The sequence below is a fragment of the Hippocampus bargibanti genome, linkage group LG03 (genome assembly GCF_051943395.1).
Source record: "Hippocampus bargibanti isolate YZ-2025 linkage group LG03, ASM5194339v1, whole genome shotgun sequence".
Lineage (NCBI taxonomy): Eukaryota > Metazoa > Chordata > Actinopteri > Syngnathiformes > Syngnathidae > Hippocampus > Hippocampus bargibanti.
This window is the reverse complement of record NC_142736.1, coordinates 4,268,520-4,288,897: the sequence shown is the minus strand read 5'-3', so window position 1 is coordinate 4,288,897 and position 20,378 is coordinate 4,268,520. Positions and strand designations below refer to the sequence as shown.

At 37.2% G+C, this 20,378-nt stretch overlaps 1 protein-coding gene across 1 annotated transcript in view; it reads left to right on the top strand.

Annotated features, from left to right (window-relative positions):
* The first annotated feature begins 4,373 nt into the window (after window positions 1–4,373).
* mtss2b (MTSS I-BAR domain containing 2b) overlaps window positions 4,374–20,378 on the top strand; it is a 64,280-nt gene continuing 48,275 nt past the window's right edge. The window contains exon 1 of the mRNA XM_088991573.1: window positions 4,374–4,686. Coding sequence (XP_088847699.1) covers window positions 4,600–4,686 — 87 coding nt within the window. The 5' untranslated portion in view covers window positions 4,374–4,599. The remainder of the gene's footprint in view (window positions 4,687–20,378) is intronic.

Here is a 20,378-nt window from a genome sequence, read left to right as displayed (position 1 = left end):
TTTATTTGAGTTACTTCCGGGTTGAGTGAATGCTGGCGCGTGTGTTTGCCGCTGCTCACCCACAGAAAAACTTATCCTGTGACTGTAAAGTGACCTTGAGAGTTTTGAAAGGTGCTTATGAATGACATTTATTATTATTACTATTATTATTATTATTAAAAATACAAGTGAAATACAGAGAAAGACAGTGATTATTCGTTTAACCGGCAGAGGGAGCCCGCGTAGCACGACTGCACTCGAAACTTTGCTTGTATGTTCATTTTTAGGTTTTTATTTTTATATTTGTATTTTATTTTTTTTAATACTAGCTTTACACCAGGATGCATTTTGGAAATCTTGAAATGACCTTTCCCACTTGTTTAAATATTTGAAAATGTGTAATCCTATTCAAACTTTATACCACATTATTTACAGCACGTATGCACATACTTCAATCTATTATTAAATAGTTAATTAAGAAATACATTTATTTATTCTATGTCATTATTTACTTTCATTAGCTGTTTGTTTATTTGTTTATGTATTTATTTATTTTCATTATTATTTATTTACTTACCTATTTATTGTTTCTGTGTTTATTTAGTTATTTATCTATATTTATTTATTTATTTATTTATTGTTTATGTATGTATTTACCTAGTTGTTTATTTATCTTTATTTATTTTCATTATTATTTATTTACTTCCCTGTTTATTGTTTCTGTATTTATTTAGTTATTCATCAATCTTTATTTTTAATCTAAATGTATTTATTTCTGCATTTATTTTCATTATTATTTATTTACTTACCTATTTGTTTATTTATTGTCTATGTATGTATTTATTTAGTTGTTTATTTATATTTATTTATTTTCATGATTATTTACTTACCTATTTGTTTATTTATTGTTTATATAGGTATTTATTTATTTTTCTATATTTATTTATCACTATGTATTTAGTTATTTATCTATCTATTTATTTACTTACCTATTTATTTATTGTTTATGTATTTATTTAATTATTTATCTATATTTATTTTTTTATCTTGATGTATTTTTTTATTTATCTTCATTGTTATTTATTAACTTACCTATTTATGTATTTATTTTTTATATATGTATTTATTTAATAGTTTATTTATCTGTAAAGATTTATTTATTTTCATTATTATTTATTTGCTTACCTATGTGTTTATTTATTGTTTATATAGGTATTTATTTAGTTATTTGTCTATATTTATGTATTTATTTTCATTATTATTTATTGACTTATCTATCTGTTTAATTTGTTGTTGTTTATGTACATATTTATTATTTATTAATCTATATGTATTATTTATTTATTTATTTATTTATTTTGTAAGCGCTATTGCAGTTCTAAAAATTACATCAGCATTTTTTTATGATTAATACATATATATTGATTTTTTTTCAGTGACATGTGATCATTTCATTTGCATTCTACATAGTGCCTTTTGTTATTTAAAATGTCAAAATAGTGCATATTGCAAATCTCAGTTGGAAAAAGTGTGAACATGATCAGCTTATGTTTTTTACAAATGTCTCGCCAGCCTCGCTTGTGTGTGTGTGCGTGTGTGTGTGTGTGTGTGTGTGTGTGTGTGCGTGTGTGTGTGTGTGTGTGTGTGTGTGTGTGTGTTTGTTGTGACGCTAGTATGTCAGTAAGTGGGGCAGAACTGATTGTTGCTGATGGCTGTAGGCTAGCACAGACCTACATTCTGCTCTCATCGACACCGACATGAGAATGTGGAGGCGGGGGTGCACGAGGAAAGTGGACCAGTGGGGGAAAATTGGGGTGTCCCCCTCAACTCCCACCGCCACTCCCCGAGAGCCCTCGTATACTCTAATCCAACGCACGTTCTCAATGTGGACTTTTTTGAGGGCTCTTCCATTCCACTTGCTGAATAGGAAAAGTGCTGACTCAGCCATCACGCAGACGCAAAACAGGAAGTGACACCCGGTCACATGAAAAAACAAATACAGTGATACCTCTGCTTACGAACTTAATTGGTTCCCGGAAGGAGTGTGTCAGGCGAAAAGTGTGTATCCCAAAAATTAATTTCCCATAGGAAACCATTAAAATGAGAATAATCCGTTCCCAGGTCCCCATAAAACATAATTTTCTACTTTCTAATTTTCTAATGTTCCCAGACAAAGTGTATAAGGTGAAAAGTGTGTATCCCAAAAAATAATTTCCCATAGGAAACCATTAAAATGAGACAATCCGATCCCAGGTCCCCATAAAACATTATTTTCTACTTTCTAATTTTCTAAGGTTCCCAGACAGTATATAAGGTGAAAAGTGTGTATCCCAAAAATTAATTTCCCATAGGAAACCATTAAAATGAGAATAATCCGTTCCCAGGTCCCCATAAAACATAATTTTCTACTTTCTAATTTTCTAATGTTCCCAGACAAAGTGTATAAGGTGAAAAGTGTGTATCCCAAAAAATAATTTCCCATAGGAAACCATTAAAATGAGAATAATCCGTTCCCAGATCCCCATAAAACATAATTTTCTATTTTCGAATTTTCTAAGGTTCCCAGACAGAGTGTATAAGGTGAAAAGTGTGTATCCCAAAAAATAATTTCCCATAGGAAACCATTAAAATGAGAATAATCCGATCCCAGGTCCCCATAAAATATTATTTTCTACATTCTAATTTTCTAAGCCTTAAAACTACACGAAATAGACCTTATTTTATGTATAATAAATGTGCTATGGCAGTGGTTCTTAATCTTGTTGGAGGCACCGAACCCCACCGGTTTCATATGCTCACATACCGAACCCTTCTCCCAATGACTGTGCCTATTAACTGCATTCTAGACTGAGTGGTGGACCTCTCTGGCTGAGGATCCATCGAACCCCTGAGACTGACTCACGATCGAACCCAGGTTAAGAACCACTGTGCTATGGTATTATAAATAAACTGTACTATATAATAAAGGCGTTTTATTGACCTTTCATTGACCGGTTTCATTAGCATTAAACACTTGATGTGGAACGTAGGAACGTTTCACCATCTTGAGAATGATCCCTTGTAGGTGCTTTCGATGCGATCATTTTACCTTGTTCTTCATCAATTATGTTCTGTTTAGCTGGCTTGAAAGCTTTTTGCATCAAGTCTACAGATGGCATTTCTCTTTTTTCCCACTTTGTTCCAGTTCTTGCTGTTGTTAAAGATATATAAACCAATATGGATATATTGCATTGTGTTTTGTACAGCTGCCCCCATTTCAAGGTCATATAACTCCAGACCCCTGTAATTTAGGAATTAACATTTTTTTTCTGATTAAAGAAGACTTTTCTTATGCTGCATTGAATGTTGATGTAGTCCTCAAACTCAATATCTTGTGGGTTCTGGAATTTGAATGACAATGACAGCAACCCTGGCACTGGAGTGGACACATTCGTGCACATTGTCAGGCAGTCAATGAGTTAAAAGCAAAGTGAAGAAATGTGTGTGTGTGTGTGTGTGTGTGTGTGTGTGTGTGTGTGTGTGTGTGTGTGTGTGTGTGTGTGTGTGTGTGTGTGTGTGTGTGTGTGTGTGTGTGTGTGTGACACCACCCATCCACGGTTGGTATTGCCGGAGCCCCCCTCCTTCCCACGCCCTCACCCTTGCAACCAATTGCATCCCCCCACATACACACATTCCTGTTTCAATGGTTTTGTGAGGTCCAGATAACTCCAGATAAGGAGTGAGGACCGCCGTTGCTGATAAGTTTAGAGAACTAGTGTTCTATTTGAACACTAAATGTCACCCAATTTCCCACTTGAACTTTTTTAAAAACAAAGAAATAAAAAGTGGACTTGAAACTGAAATAAAGCAGAAGTGAGGTCTCTGAATGGGTACATTCAAAGTCCTCACCGCTGTCGTGAATTTGGATAAAACATCATTTTACTTTTTGTGGTATGAACTTTTTCCTCTCATTAACCACGCACACATAAACACACACAGTGAGTAAAAAGTGCGTGTATCCAAGTGATATGAAAATACACACCAAAAAAATCATTTTGGGTGTATTTGTGAGGACCTCTCGAAACTTTAACAGATGCATATATAGACCCTCTAGAAGCCTGTAGAATAAAAAAACTTGTGAGGACAGGAGAAAAGGTCCTTACTTGTCAAAAATATCCTCACTACTTATGGTATAAAATGTTAGTGGTCCTCACAAGACTAGTCATACAAACGCACACACACACACACACACACACACACACACACACACACACACACACACACACACACACACACACAAACAAACGCACCCCTCCATCTATTGCTGTCTGCCCCGATTTCGACGAATCAACGTTGCGCCAATGCGCGTGCGCTTCCCGTGACCGCGAGAGAGAGAGAGAAAGAGAGAGAGCGAGAGAGAGAGAGAGAGCTCGCATCTTGGTCCTAACGTCCTGCCTCCTCCTCTTCCTTCTTCTTCATCTTCTTCCGCCGACGCTCGCGAAGGAGAAAAGCTCTCCTTTGGAAATATCTTCCCCATTTTTTAATTGTCATTTTTTTTGGTCATATTTGGTGGCGCGCCTTTCGGGGGTGCGCGCGCGGGTGCGTGTGTGTGTGTGCGTGTGTGTGCGTGTGTGTGTGGCAATGGTGGACTTGGCCAACATGGAGACGGTGGAGAAGGAATGCGGGGCTCTGGGGGGTCTTTTCCAGGCTATTGTCAACGACATGAAGGTAAATAGTCTTCCGTGCTTTTTTTTTTTTTTTTTGCTGGACAACCACACGTAACGCCGCCGCCCTGTCTCCGCCCCCCTGGGAAGACCTTGGGATGAAATGAAGCCCACCCTCCCCCAATTTGGTCGTTTCCTTGACGCATTTGCCGAAATGAACTCGCTGTTTTTTTTTGTTGCCCCCCCCCCCCCGCCTCCTCCATCGTCTTCCACATCCATCCACGAATCTTCCCTGTATCCGTTCACCCCCCCCCCAGCTGTCAATCAACCCCCCCCCCCTGTCTGTCTGCTGTCGGGAGCGTGTCATTCCTTCGCATCCTCTTTGTGTGTCTTTGTGCACGCGTGTCAATGCGGAGTTTTATGAAGATTCTATATTTTTTAATAATACATGGCCATATTTTAATAAACATCTAAAAAATATGTTTATTATCGCCACTGCGCAGGTGCTGTTCCTAATATTCTGGCCCTCCTCTATGCAGCAAAGTGCTCATAGCGCCACAATGATACAAGCATGTCGTATATATTTTGATAGATTTATGAATACATACAGTGATCCATTGGCTTACTAACTTAATTTAATTGTTTCCCAGTGTTAAGGCGAAAAGTGTGTATCCCAAAAAAATATTTCCCATAGAAAACCATTAAAATGAGAATAATCCGTTCCCCGGTCCCCATAAAACATAATTTTCTACTTTCTAATTTCCTAAGCCTAAGTCTAAACTACACAAAATATACCTTATTTTATGTATAATAAAGGTGCTATGGTATTATAATTAAAGAAATAAACTGTACTGTATAATAAAGTCGTTTTATTGACCTTTGTGATGGTCGTTGATGGCTTGTTGGAATGGAGTGGGTGGTTTCATTAGCGTTAAACACTTGATGAGGAATGTAGCATTCTTCTTTCTCCATCTTGAGGAATGATCCCTTGTAAATGCTTTCTCTGCAATAATTTTACCTTGTTCCTCATCAATTGTGTGATGTTTAGCTGGGTTGATAGCTTTTTGCATCAAGTGTACAGATGGGTTGTGCGGGTTGTTTGTGGAGCCTGATTGATGGGAAATTTAACCTTGCAGTCTACACTCTGCCTTTGAACTGTCAAAATTGAAATGAGTCCAAATTTCACAGTTTTCTATCCATTTTGTCAATCTCTCTCTGTCATTTGCCTTTCTCTTTAATGTTTGAACCACCTCCCCTTACTGCTGCGTTCTTGACCAATCACGTGGCTTTATCCGAAGACTGGGGGTGGGCAATAGAGGACAAAAATGAGTCGGCTGCCATTTTTAGAACGGGCTCGTTCGCGAACGACACATCACTCATTGTGGCGCTCCGTGTGTATCCCGAAAAATAGTTCGTATGCCAAGGTAAAATGTTCATAAATGTAACGTTGGTAAACGGAAAAGTTTGTAAGCCAAGGGGTTCGTAAATCGAGGTATCATTGCATTTTGATAGATTTATGAATACAGGTAACATCCAATTTACGACCGGCTCGACTTACGAACACCCGTACTTACGACCACGACCTCCAGACCGTATTTTTTAAATTTTAATTCGACTCTTGGCACCGCAACGCGCTAGCAGGCCAGCAACGCGTACAACAATTTTGGCCAGCCAGCCAGCATCTCACTCTCGCAGTTTGAAGGCACCAAAGGGGCGGAGTTTGCCAGTCATTTAGCCTCCGAGTCTCCATTCGTCATTCTGAATCTATTTTGACTTACGACCATTTTGACTTCCGACCGTTTCGTCGGAATGGAACTCGGTCGTAAGTCGGATGTCATCTGTATTTTTATTTTTTTTACATTTCGGATTGGATCCGATGTGTCACATGGTACACCGGGTGAGAACAGGCCGTGGTTGGCAGACAATGTGCCAAAATGTGTCCACTCCGGTGCCAGGGTTTTTGTCATTGTCACTTGAATTCCAGGACCCGCAGAATATTAAGTTTTAGGACTACAGAAACATTAAATGCTGCGTAAGAAACGTAAGATTCTCTTCTTTCATCAGGAAAAAAAAAGTTAATTCCCAAGTTATATGGGTCTGGAGTTATCTGAGCTTGAAATGAGGGCGCATGTCCAAAATACAATGCAATACATACATATTTGTCAGAAATGTTCGATCGGACACTGTGGACAAAGGCTCGGACAGAGAAAGATTGTCTTTTACTGCCGGCGGGGAACGCAGTCATTCATGACAGACATCCAAATTCTGCAGCCTTCTGCCAAGCTATTTATTGAGAGTATACGCGAATTAAAGTGATACATTAGTAAAACATAGTTTTCTTGATTAGAATACCACCCCCCTGGACGTTCTGAGCAACTGACATCACTTTTTTTGTTTCCTAACTGACATCAGAAAAACATTTTATAGCATCTAAAATACCCAAAACACGCAGTATGATATTTTTATTCAAATGCAAAACACCAATAAAAATGACTTAAAGTGTCCAAAATCTGCAAAAAAATTGAGCTGCGAATTGGGCATTTTCAGAAAGTCCCGCCCCCAGTTCGTGACGTCACGCCAAGACGTCTTGCCTTGCTGGAGAATCAAAACAATGGCTTCAGATTCGGAGAATATGCTTTCTTGTTGCTCATCCAGTTATGAATATGATTCAAATGGTTCTGAAGAGCAAAGCATACATGTTTGCAATCGATTAAAGAATTTATTCCGTGCCATTTTGAGGTATCTTGGGGCGGGAAATGTAGCACCAAAAAGAGTCAGAAAATGGCGACAAAGCTCCGTGTAAGGAATTAATCAGCCTATTAATCAGCCTGTGGAAACAGGCTGATTAATTCCTTACACGGAGCTTTGTCGCCCTCTTCTCCCTCTTTTTGGTGCAACATGACATTTTCAGACCAAACAAGTACAGCAAAATGCATTGATGTGATGGAAGGACTGCTACAATGTGTCCTTTTTTCGGTCAGGGGCGTTCCTTCAGTGACGTAACGTGAGGACTCGTCACCAACTCAAAAACAAGACTTCCGCAATATTCAGCGCGAGTCTTAAAACGTAAAATATAGCTATATGCGGTGGAATCTTAGTAAAATACGCTCAGTAGAAGTCATTTGAAACCATTTTACAAATTATGGGCACAACTTGTCCGGAGACGTCGGTTGTCCTTTCTTCTATTAACTTATATTCTGTCTAATCTCCATCAATATTGGTTTATATAGCGCTTTATCAACAGCTGAAGCTGGAATAAGGCGCGAACACGGACAAAAGGCAAATGCCTTCCCTCGTGTAAGGGGAAAAACCTTACCAGAAGTCTGACCAATGCTTTATCGGCACCCCTCACAAGAATAACCAAAACCTGAATAAATTCGGGAATGGCGCTCCACGTCACACTTTTCAATTCCCGAATAAATTCGGGAATGGCAGCCAATTAGTTCCATTTTTCTGGACAGGATGAGGCCTGCTGCCCCCACCAAGATGGCGGGCGATGCATCTGGCGCTAGCGGTGGTGAACCCCCGCGCTTGTTGGAGAGCATTTATGAACATCTTTGGGTGTGATGTGGTTTGAAAGAGCCTATCAGGTTCCAAAAGAAGAAATGAAGAAGAAAGAGGAGTGGAATCTTATTAAAATACGCTCAGTAGAAGTCATTTGAAGTGATTTGACAAATTATGGACGCATTGTGTGTCGGTTGTCCTTTAATGCCCCCCCTTTCCCAACACCTGAGCACAAAATGTCACGTCAGCAGCTGGGATGTGCAACGTGTCTTAACAAAACAGTCGCTTTGACTTCCTCTACGGCCGCCATCGCAATGCTCCCTTCCTCTTTGCTCTCGCGACACACGCACTCCACCCAAAAATGTTTTGCCTCCGTTTGCGTGTCGCAAACATGCAAATGAGTTCGCCATCTTTTGTACTACATTGAACACATTGAGGTCATTGAAAAACCTTCCCCTTGCCTCATCAATCTTTTTTTTTTTTTGTTGCTCGGGCACACACGCGGGGACACGTTCACGGTCAGTGTGCCCATACAACAGGAAAAAAAATCCAAAGTAGCAAACAAAACCACAATAACAGTCATTATGCTTGACTTCAGATTTGAAAACTAGCTATTCACATTTTTACACACATAGATACATATATTTCTACACACATTCGGAAGATACACATAGATACACACATTTTTACACACATAGATACACACATTTTTATATACATACTGTAAATACATACATTTTTACACCTATACATATACACATCGATCCACACATTTTTACACACATAGATACACATACTGTAGATACACATATTTTTATACACATAGATACACGCATATCTACACACATAGATACACACATTTTTACACACATACTGTAGATACACACGTTTACACAGAGATACACACATTGATACACACATTTTTGCACACATAGATACACAAGTCGATACACACGAAGCTACACACATTTTACACACATAGATACACACAAAGCTAGACACATTTTACAAAAGTCGATACACACAAAGCTACACACATTTTACACACATAGATACACACATTTTTTTCACCCATACTGTAGATACACATATTTTTACACACATAGACACACATAGACACACATTTTTACACACATTGATACACACATTTTTACACACATAGATACACACATGAATACATATATGTACATAAATAAATAAATAAATAAATAAAATAAATAAATAAATAAATAAATAAAATACATAGAAATAAAATACATAGAAATAAAATACATGTAAATAAATACATAAATAAATAAATACACATACATAAAAGGACGCTTTGATCCTCTCCTCTTTCATCTAGAACTGCTTCATGTCACAAAGAGGGTACAGCAAGTGCTGAAGAATCTATGACTCTATGCGTCTTTGTGTGGTCATTTTATTTATTCATTTATTTATTTATTTATTTATTTATTTATTTTACTTTATGTTACTTCCGGGTTGAGTGAACGCTGGCGCGTGTGGCTGCCGCTGCTCACCCGCAGAGAAAATATCTTCTGGCTGTAAAGTGACTGTGAGAGTTTTGAAAGGCGCTTGTAAATTAAATGTATTATTATTATTATTATTATTATTATTATGTTATGATTATTATTATTATGTTATGATTATTATTATTCCTATTAATATTATTATTATTATTATTATTATTATTATTATTATTATGTTATGATTATTATTCCTATTATTATTATTTTATGATTATTATTATGTTATGATTATTATTATTCCTATTATTATTATGTTGTTATTATTATTATTATTATTAATAATAATAATAATAATATTATTATCATTATGATGATACCCATTGAATGACCGACCTTACAGGATTTTGAACATTTGAATTTCTTCCCTTATGCCCCTCCCACAACGTCCCCCTGTCAACAATAACGGGAGGAGAAACTGTCACCATTTGCAAAATGATGGTGGTTGGTGGACCTACCAAAAAAGCAAACCGGAGGAAGTAGCAGGGTGTATTTGACAAATTATATTCAATAAAGTCAGCAGGAAAAAAAAAAATTCAAACAGCAAAGTCATCAGAACAGAAAAGTCCAAAGTAGCAAACAAAACCACGAATAGAACATGACAAGATGAAACAAACCTGACAGGGTGAAACAAACGATAAACGGATTTATGTGGGAATTGAAAATATGATATAGAGCGCCATTCCCGAATTTATTTGGGTTATGTTTTTTTTTCTTGTTTGGGTGCCGATAAAGCGCTGGCTATGACCTCTGGCATTATTTTTCCCTTCCACATGGGGGCAGCATTTCCCTTTTTCCATGTTAACGCTTTGTTGCAGCTTCAGCTGTTGTTAAGCGCAATATAATAAATAATAATAATAATAATAATAATAATACATTTAATTTATAAGCGCCTTTCAAAACTCTCAAAGTCACTTTACAGTCACAGGATCAGTTTTTAGAGAGCTTTGAAAGGTGCTTGAAATAAAATGTATTATTATATTATTATTATTATTATTATTACTATTATTATTATTATTATTATTATTAATATTATAGATGGCTAGCTAGCTACATATCTATTAGCTAAATAGATGTCTGGCTATCTAGCTCGCTATCTAGCTGTCTACCTAGCTAGCTAGCTAGCAATTCGCTATCTCTTTGCTATTTATTAGCTATCAATTAGTTATCTGTTAGCTGTGTGGCTGGCTAGCTAAATATCAATTAGTTGTCAGACTATCTAGCTCGCTATCTAGCTGTCTACCTAGCTAGCTAGCTAGCAATTCGCTATCTCTTTGCTATTTATTAGCTATCAATTAGCTTTCTGTTAGCTGTCTGGCTGGCTATCTAGCTAAATATCAATTAGTTGTCAGGCTAGATAGCTAGCTATCTAGCTAGCTACATATCTATTAGCTATAGGGCTGTATATCTATCGAGATAGCTAGCTAGCGTGGCCATCCGACGACGGAAGGTATCGCGACACAAACGTCCCATCGTTTCCTTCGGCCCGTAATTGACGACGCGCTTGCGTGACCTTCATCCTCCTCCTCCTCCTCCTCATCCTCATCACAGTCCAATGCAGCTGCACCAAGTCGTCAATACGCTCACTTTGTGCCTGAAAAAGAAGCAAACAGAAAACAATTCGACAATTCAACCCAGTTTGCCATTTTCCTTCTTTAATCTCAAGGTCACTTTACAGTCACAGGATACAGTCGCTAATAGCAACCTAGCCAGCTAAAAGATAGCTAGCTAGATAGCCAGCAAGCCAGCTAGACAGCAAATAGATAGCTAATAGATAGCAAATAAATAGTTTGGTAGCTAGCTAGCTAATAGATACAGTAATAATAATAATCCATTTCATTTATAAGCACCTTTCAAAACTCTCAATGTCACATTACAGTCACAGGATACAGTCGCTAATAGCTACCTAGCCAGCTAGATAGATAAACTATAGCTAGATAGATAGCTAACAAGCGAGCTAGACAGCTAATAGATAGCAAGTAAATCGTTAGGTAGCTAGCTAGCTAATAGATACAGTAATAATAATAATAATCCATTTCATTTATAAGCACCTTTCAAAACTCTCAATGTCACTTTACAGTCACAGGATAAGTCGCTAATAGCTACCTAGTCAGCTAGATAGCTAAACAAATGCTAGTTATCTAGCTAACAAGCGAGCTAGACAGCTAACATATAGCAAGTAAATCGTTAGGTCGCTAGCTAGCTAATAGATACAGTAATAATAATAAAGCATTTCATTTATAAGCACCTTTCAAAACTCTCAATGTCACTTTACAGTCACAGGATAAGTCGCTAATAGCTACCTAGCCAGCTAGATAGCTAAACGAATGCTAGTTATCTAGCTAACAAGCGAGCTAGACAGCTAATAGATAGCAAGTAAATCGTTAGGTAGCTAGCTAGCTAATAGATACAGTAATAATAATAATAATAATCCATTTCATTTATAAGCACCTTTCAAAACTCTCAATGTCACATTACAGTCACAGGATACAGTCGCTAATAGCTACCTAGCCAGCTAGATAGATAAACTATAGCTAGATAGATAGCTAACAAGCGAGCTAGACAGCTAATAGATAGCAAGTAAATCGTTAGGTAGCTAGCTAGCTAATAGATACAGTAATAATAATAATAATCCATTTCATTTATAAGCACCTTTCAAAACTCTCAATGTCACTTTACAGTCACAGGATAAGTCGCTAATAGCTACCTAGCCAGCTAGATAGCTAATCAAATGCTAGTTATCTAGCTAACAAGCGAGCTAGACAGCTAACATATAGCAAGTAAATCGTTAGGTCGCTAGCTAGCTAATAGATACAGTAATAATAATAAAGCATTTCATTTATAAGCACCTTTCAAAACTCTCAATGTCACATTACAGTCACAGGATACAGTCGCTAATAGCTACCTAGCCAGCTAGATAGCTAAACGAATGCTAGTTATCTAGCTAACAAGCGAGCTAGACAGCTAATAGATAGCAAGTAAATCGTTAGGTAGCTAGCTAGCTAATAGATACAGTAATAATAATAATAATAATCCATTTCATTTATAAGCACCTTTCAAAACTCTCAATGTCACATTACAGTCACAGGATAAGTCGCTAATAGCTACCTAGCCAGCTAGATAGCTAAACAAATGCTAGTTATCTAGCTAACAAGCAAGCTAGACAGCTAACATATAGCAAGTAAATCGTTAGGTCGCTAGCTAGCTAATAGATACAGTAATAATAATAAAGCATTTCATTTATAAGCACCTTTCAAAACTCTCAATGTCACATTACAGTCACAGGATACAGTCGCTAATAGCTACCTAGCCAGCTAGATAGCTAAACGAATGCTAGTTATCTAGCTAACAAGCGAGCTAGACAGCTAATAGATAGCAAGTAAATCGTTAGGTAGCTAGCTAGCTAATAGATACAGTAATAATAATAATAATAATCCATTTCATTCATAAGCACCTTTCAAAACTCTCAATGTCACATTACAGTCACAGGATAAGTCGCTAATAGCTACCTAGCCAGCTAGATAGCTAAACTATAGCTAGATAGATAGCTAACAAGCGAGTTAGACAGCTAATAGATAGCAAGTAAATCGTTAGGTAGCTAGCTAGCTAATAGATACAGTAATAATAATAATAATAATAATAATAATCCATTTCATTTATAAGCACCTTTCAAAACTCTCAATGTCACATTACAGTCACAGGATAAGTCGCTAATAGCTACTTAGCCTGCTAGATAGCTAAACGATAGCTAGTCAGCTAGCTAGCAAGCGAGCTAGACAGCTAATAGATAGCAAGTAAATCTTTAGGTAGCTCGCTAGCTATCAGATATAGTAATAATAATAATACATTTCATTTAGAAGCAACTTTCAAAACTCTCAATGTCACATTACAGTCACAGGATACAGTCGCTAATAGCTACCTGGCCAGCTAGATGGCTAAAGTATAGCTAGATAGATAGCTAACAAGCGAGCTAGACAGCTAATAGATAGCAAGTAAATCGTTAGGTAGCTAGCTAGCTAATAGATACAGTAATAATAATAATACATTTCATTTATAAGCACCTTTCAAAACTCTCAATGTCACTTTACAGTCACAGGATACAGTCGCTAATAGCTACCTGGCCAGCTAGATAGCTAAACGATAGCTAGCTATATAGCTAGCAAGCCAGCTAGACAGCTAATAGATAGCTAATAGATAGAAAATAAATAGTTAGGTAGCTAGCTAACAAATAGATATGGTAATAATAATAATACATTTCATTTAGAAGCATCTTCCAAAACTCTCAAGGTCACTTTACAGTCACAGGATACGTGCATTATTTATGTAGTTTTCCTTATAATTTCGCGATTAACACGTTTTTTTCAGGTGAAAAAAAGTACCCAAAATGCATTGTGTGTCGCTTTCTCTGTCAGGGGCATTCCTGACGTGACGTCACTTAGGGTATCGTCATCAACTTGAAAACAAGACTTCATGAATATTCAATGCGTATTATTTATTTCAAGTATCTTTTTTTTATTTTATTTATACAATTATTTATGAAATTAAGTATTCATTTATCTCTTTATTCATTTATTTAATTAATTATATATTTTTCAATATATGTATATATATTTATGTATTTATTTATTTATTTACTTACACATTAATTTATTTCATCTATTTAATTTATTGCATTGTAGTTATATAATTATAAAATTGATTTGTTTATTGTATCTCTATATTTATTTATTAATTTATTTATTTATGTCATTGTTTACTTATTTACTTACGCATTAATTTATTTATTTATTTTATCTATTTAATTTATTGTATTGTATTTATATAATTATAAAAGTTATTTGTTTATTGTATCTCTATATTTATTTATTTATTTATGTATTTATTTATTTATGTCATTACTTATTTACTTACGCATTAATTTATTTATTTTATCTATTTAATTTATTGTATTGTATTTATATAATTATAAAAGTTATTCATTTATTGTATCTCTATTTATTTATTTATTTATTTATTTTATTGTCATTATTTACTTATTTACTTATTTACTTACACATTAATTTATTTATTTTATCTATTTAATTTATTGTATTGTATTTATATAATTATAAAATGTATTCATTTATTGTACCTCTATATTTATTTATTTATGTATTTATTTATTTAGACATTTATGTGTTTGTGTATTTATTTATTTACATATTCATTTATTTATTACTTATTCATGTATTTATTTATTTATTTATTTTTATTTATCTGTTTATATTTATTTCTGTATTTATTGGGCAAAAGAGGTTTAGTTGTTGAGTCGAATCTTGGGATCTCTTCAAAATGTGCTTTTTTTTTGCAAATACTATTAATCAGCCCGTTTCCACAGGCTGTTTAATTCCTTACACGGAGCTTTGTCGCCCTCTTCTGCCTGTTTTTGGTGCAACACGAAGTATTCAGACCAAATAAGTACAGCAAAAATGCATTGACGTGATGGAAGGACTGCTACAATGTGTTCTTTTTTTTTCGGTCAGGGGCGTTCCTTCAGTGACGTCACGTGAGGACTCGTCACCAACTCAAAAACAAGACTTCCGGAATATTCCACGCGAGTCTTAAAACGTAAAATATAGCTATATGCGCTGGAATCTTTGTAATATACGCTCAGTAGAAGTCATTTGAAGCCATTTTACAAATTATGGACACAACTAGTTGAACCCAAATGACCCCAAAAACGATCTTTCCGGATCATTCTTGTTCTTCCGTTTAGCTCGGGAGACTTTTAAGGTGATCTCGCGGAAGATCTTTGCCCATCGTCTGCGTTTTTTTGGGGGGTTGCCGCCGTATCTCTGCGGACGAGGAGCTTAGCGTCCGTCTCCTTTTGTCTCTTTTGTCATCAAAGTCAAACAGAGGAAATCCAGCAAAGATTAATAATAATAATAATAATACATTTTATTTATAAGCACATTTCAAAACTCTCAAGGTCACTTTACAGTACATGATCAACGTTCACTCAACCAGGAAGTAACTCAAATCGATAGAAAGCTAGCTAGCTAGCTAGCTAATAGATAGCCAACAGATACCTAGCTAGATAGCCAGCCAGCTAGATTGTGAATAGATACCTAGCTAGATAGCTATCTAGCCACCCAAATAGCTAGATAACCAGCCAGATAGCTAATAGATAGCAAATAGCTAGCAAATAATAATAATAATAATAATAATAATAATAATAAAAATGTCAAAACTCTCAAGGTCACTTTACAGTCAAGGATAAGTTTCTCTGTGGGTGAGCAGCGGCAGCTACACGCGCCAGCGTTCACTCAACCAGGAAGTAACTCAAATTGATAGAAAGCTAGCTAGCTAGCTAATAGATAGCCAACAGATACCTAGCTAGATAGCCAGCCAGCTAGATTGTGAATAGATACCTAGCCAGATAGCTATCTAGCCACCCAAATAGCTAGCTAACCAGCCAGATAGCTAATAGATAGCAAATAGCTAGCAAATGATAATAATAATAATAATAATAAAAATGTCAAAACTCTCAAGGTCACTTTACAGTCAAGGATAAGTTTCTCTGTGGGTGAGCAGCGGCAGCTACACGCGCCAGCGTTCACTCAACCTGGAAGTAACTCAAATCGATAGAAAGCTAGCTAGCTAGCTAATAGATAGCCAACAGATACCTAGCTAGATAGCCAGCCAGCTAGATTGTGAATAGATACCTAGCTAGATAGCTATCTAGCCACCCAAATAGCTAGCTAACCAGCCAGATAGCTAATAGATAGCAAATAGCTAGCAAATGATAATAATAATAATAATAATAATAAAAATGTCAAAACTCTCAAGGTCACTTTACAGTCAAGTATAAGTCTCTCTGTGGGTGAGCAGCGGCAGCTACACGCGCCAGCGTTCACTCAACCAGGAAGTAACTCAAATCGATAGAAAGCTAGCTAGCTAGCTAATAGATAGCCAACAGATACCTAGCTAGATAGCCAGCCAGCTAGATTGTGAATAGATACCTAGCTAGATAGCTATCTAGCCACCCAAATAGCTAGCTAACCAGCCAGATAGCTAATAGATAGCAAATAGCTAGCAAATGATAATAATAATAATAATAATAATAAAAATGTCAAAACTCTCAAGGTCACTTTACAGTCAAGGATAAGTTTCTCTGTGGGTGAGCAGCGGCAGCTACACGCGCCAGCGTTCACTCAACCAGGAAGTAACTCAAATCGATAGAAAGCTAGCTAGCTAGCTAATAGATAGCCAACAGATACCTAGCTAGATAGCCAGCCAGCTAGATTGTGAATAGATACCTAGCTAGATAGCTATCTAGCCACCCAAATAGCTAGCTAACCAGCCAGATAGCTAATAGATAGCAAATAGCTAGCAAATGATAATAATAATAATAATAATAATAAAAATGTCAAAACTCTCAAGGTCACTTTACAGTCAAGGATAAGTTTCTCTGTGGGTGAGCAGCGGCAGCTACACGCGCCAGCGTTCACTCAACCAGGAAGTAACTCAAATCGATAGAAAGCTAGCTAGCTAGCTAGCTAATAGATAGCCAACAGATACCTAGCTAGATAGCCAGCCAGCTAGATTGTGAATAGATACCTAGCTAGATAGCTATCTAGCCACCCAAATAGCTAGCTAACCAGCCAGATAGCTAATAGATAGCAAATAGCTAGCAAATGATAATAATAATAATAATAATAATAAAAATGTCAAAACTCTCAAGGTCACTTTACAGTCAAGGATAAGTTTCTCTGTGGGTGAGCAGCGGCAGCTACACGCGCCAGCGTTCACTCAACCAGGAAGTAACTCAAATCGATAGAAAGCTAGCTAGCTAGCTAATAGATAGCCAACAGATACCTAGCTAGATAGCCAGCCAGCTAGATTGTGAATAGATACCTAGCTAGATAGCTATCTAGCCACCCAAATAGCTAGCTAACCAGCCAGATTGCTAATAGATAGCAAATAGCTAGCAAATGATAATAATAATAATAATAAAAATGTCAAAACTCTCAAGGTCACTTTACAGTCAAGGATAAGTTTCTCTGTGGGTGAGCAGCGGCAGCCGCACGCGCCATCATTCACTCAATAACTCAGATTGATAGAAAGCTAGCCAGCTAGCTAATAGATAGCTAGCTAGATAGTTAATAGCTAGCTAGCTAGATAGCTAAGATATAGCAAATAGATGGCTAGCTAGGTAGACAGCTCAATAGGTAGTTAGCAGTCTAGATAGCCAGCTAAATGCATAGCTGGCTATTATACTTATATAGCCATCTAGCTGGCTAGCTAGCTGGCTATGTATGAGCTATCTATTGGCTATTTATTAGGTAGCTAGCTTTCTTGTGTTTTTGCCATGATGTGTTAGCATTAAACTAGCAATGTTAACTGATTTACAGTCATTCACGAATTTCTTCGGGATTTGTTAATTCACGCTTGGGTGCCCATAAAGCGCTGGCCGTGGCCTCTGGCAATGATTTTTTTTTCTTTTCCACAAGGGGGCGGCAGTTTCCTTTTTTCCCCATGTTAGCGCTTTGTTCCAGCTTCAGCTGTTGTTAAAGCGCTATATAAATCAATATGTATTGTATATTGTACAGCCGCCCCCATTTCAAGCTTAGATAACTACAGACCCATATTATTTGGGAATTAACACTTTTTTTATGATGAAAGAACAAAGTCGTCCTAAAACTCAATATTTTCTGCGCCCTGGAATTCGAGTGGCAATGACAAAAACCCTGGCAATGGAGTGGACACATTTTTGTGGCATTTTGTTTTTGGCAAAAGAAGCTATCTAGCTAACTATCTTGCTAGCTAGCTATTTGCTATCTAGCTCCCTGGCTGGCTATCCAGCTACCTATCTATTAGCTACATAGCTAGCTGGCTACCTATCTAGCTAGCTAACTATTAGCTATCTATTGGCTAGCTCGCTAGCTTTCTATCTATTTGAGTTACTTCCGGGTTGAGTGAACGCTGGCGCGTGTGGCTGCCGCTGCTCACCCACAGAAAAACTTATCCTGTGACTGTAAAGTGACCTTGAGAGTTTTGAAAGGCGCTTAGAAATCAAATGTCTTATTATTAATACCCCTTGCTCGCCGAGTGTAATGTAATGATCAATTTTAATATTTCTACAGAATTTGTACACATTTCTGAATGCATGCTAACGTGCTAAGCTAACAGCGGATGGTGGAGACAAACAAGAGGAATATTGAGCCCGAATGTGATGAGAAAAGCTTTGACAGTCTTTACAAAGGCCCTTGCGGGGGTCGGGGGTGAAATGGGGAGTGGGTGGAAAGAAGAGGAGGCCATCTTGGCTGGTTCCCAGCATCCTCCGCTCTTAACGAGCCAAACATTTTAACGAGCTGAAGATGAGGCTGATGAAGATGATCTCCTGTCACTGAGCTTTTGTGTTGCAAAGACCCCCCCCCCCCAAAAAATCCTCTTTGCTTTTTAATATTGTGAATTTCAATCACATTTTGAGTAGGAATCAATGTCGCTTTCATAGATAAAAAAAAAAACAGTTATCGGGCCGGCTCGTCCTAGTCCCCACTACGTGGCAAAAATGAGTATGTGTGTGTTCGTTTCCGAGTGTGTATGTGTGTGCGCGCGTGTGTGTGGTTCTCACGAGGCAAATCCCTCGCACACCCCGTCCCCACTGTGTAAAAAATCGTGAATATGTGTGTGTGTGTGTGTGTGTTTGTATGACTGCTCTTGTGAGGACCACTAACATTTTATACCATACGTAGTGAGGACATTTTTGACAAGTGAGGACCATTTGGCCGGTCCTCACTAGTTTTTCATTCTAAAGGCTTCTAGAGGGTCGATATATGCATCTGTTAATGTTTCAGAAAGGTCCTCACAAATTCACCCCAAATGATTTTTTGGTGTGTATTTTCATTTCACTTGGATACACACACTTTTTACTCACTGTGTGTTTTTATGTGTGTGTGTGTGTGTGTGTGTGTGTGTGTGTGTGTGTGTGTGTGTGTGTGTGTGTGTGTGTGTGTGTGTGAATGAGAGGAAAAAGTTCATACCACAAAAAGTAAAACAATATTGTAACCAAATTCACTACAGGGGTGAGGACTTTGAATGTACCCATTCAGAGACCTCACTCCTGCTGTTATTTCAGTTTCAAGTCCACTTTTTATTTCTTTGTTTTTAAAGACGTTGAAGTGGGAAATGGGGTGACATTTAGCCTCCAAATGTAACACTAGTTCCTCTCGAAACTTATCATCAACGGTGGTCCTCACTTCTTATCTGGAGTTATCCGGACCTCACAACAACATTGAAACAGGAACGTGTGTGTTCTCTCGCGTCCGCATGATTTTTGCGTATGTGGCAAACAAGCAGCAGACGAAGGGGCGAGGAAGTGCCGCTTGCGTTTTGCCACCGGGGGATTCCAACCCAAATGATACCACATCAAAGGCGCAAAAGATCAAAGTGTTTTTCTGTGTGTGTAAATATCGCAATTTACCCCCCCCCCCCTCGTTCACGTTGCCTGGTTGTGTCTTATTTTGGGGGTCGATAGGGGAGGGAGGTCGTGCCAGTTTGATGGCACCAACTGATACATAGATACACACGGTCAATTCGCAGGTGTTTTATCAGAGGTCAGAGGTCAAGTGTAATGTAATCGGTGATGCGACGACGGGGTGCGGAATTTCATGTGTGTTATATTGTATGTGCATGCACCACTGTTGTTACATCATGTGTGTATTTTTACATCAACAATTTTGTG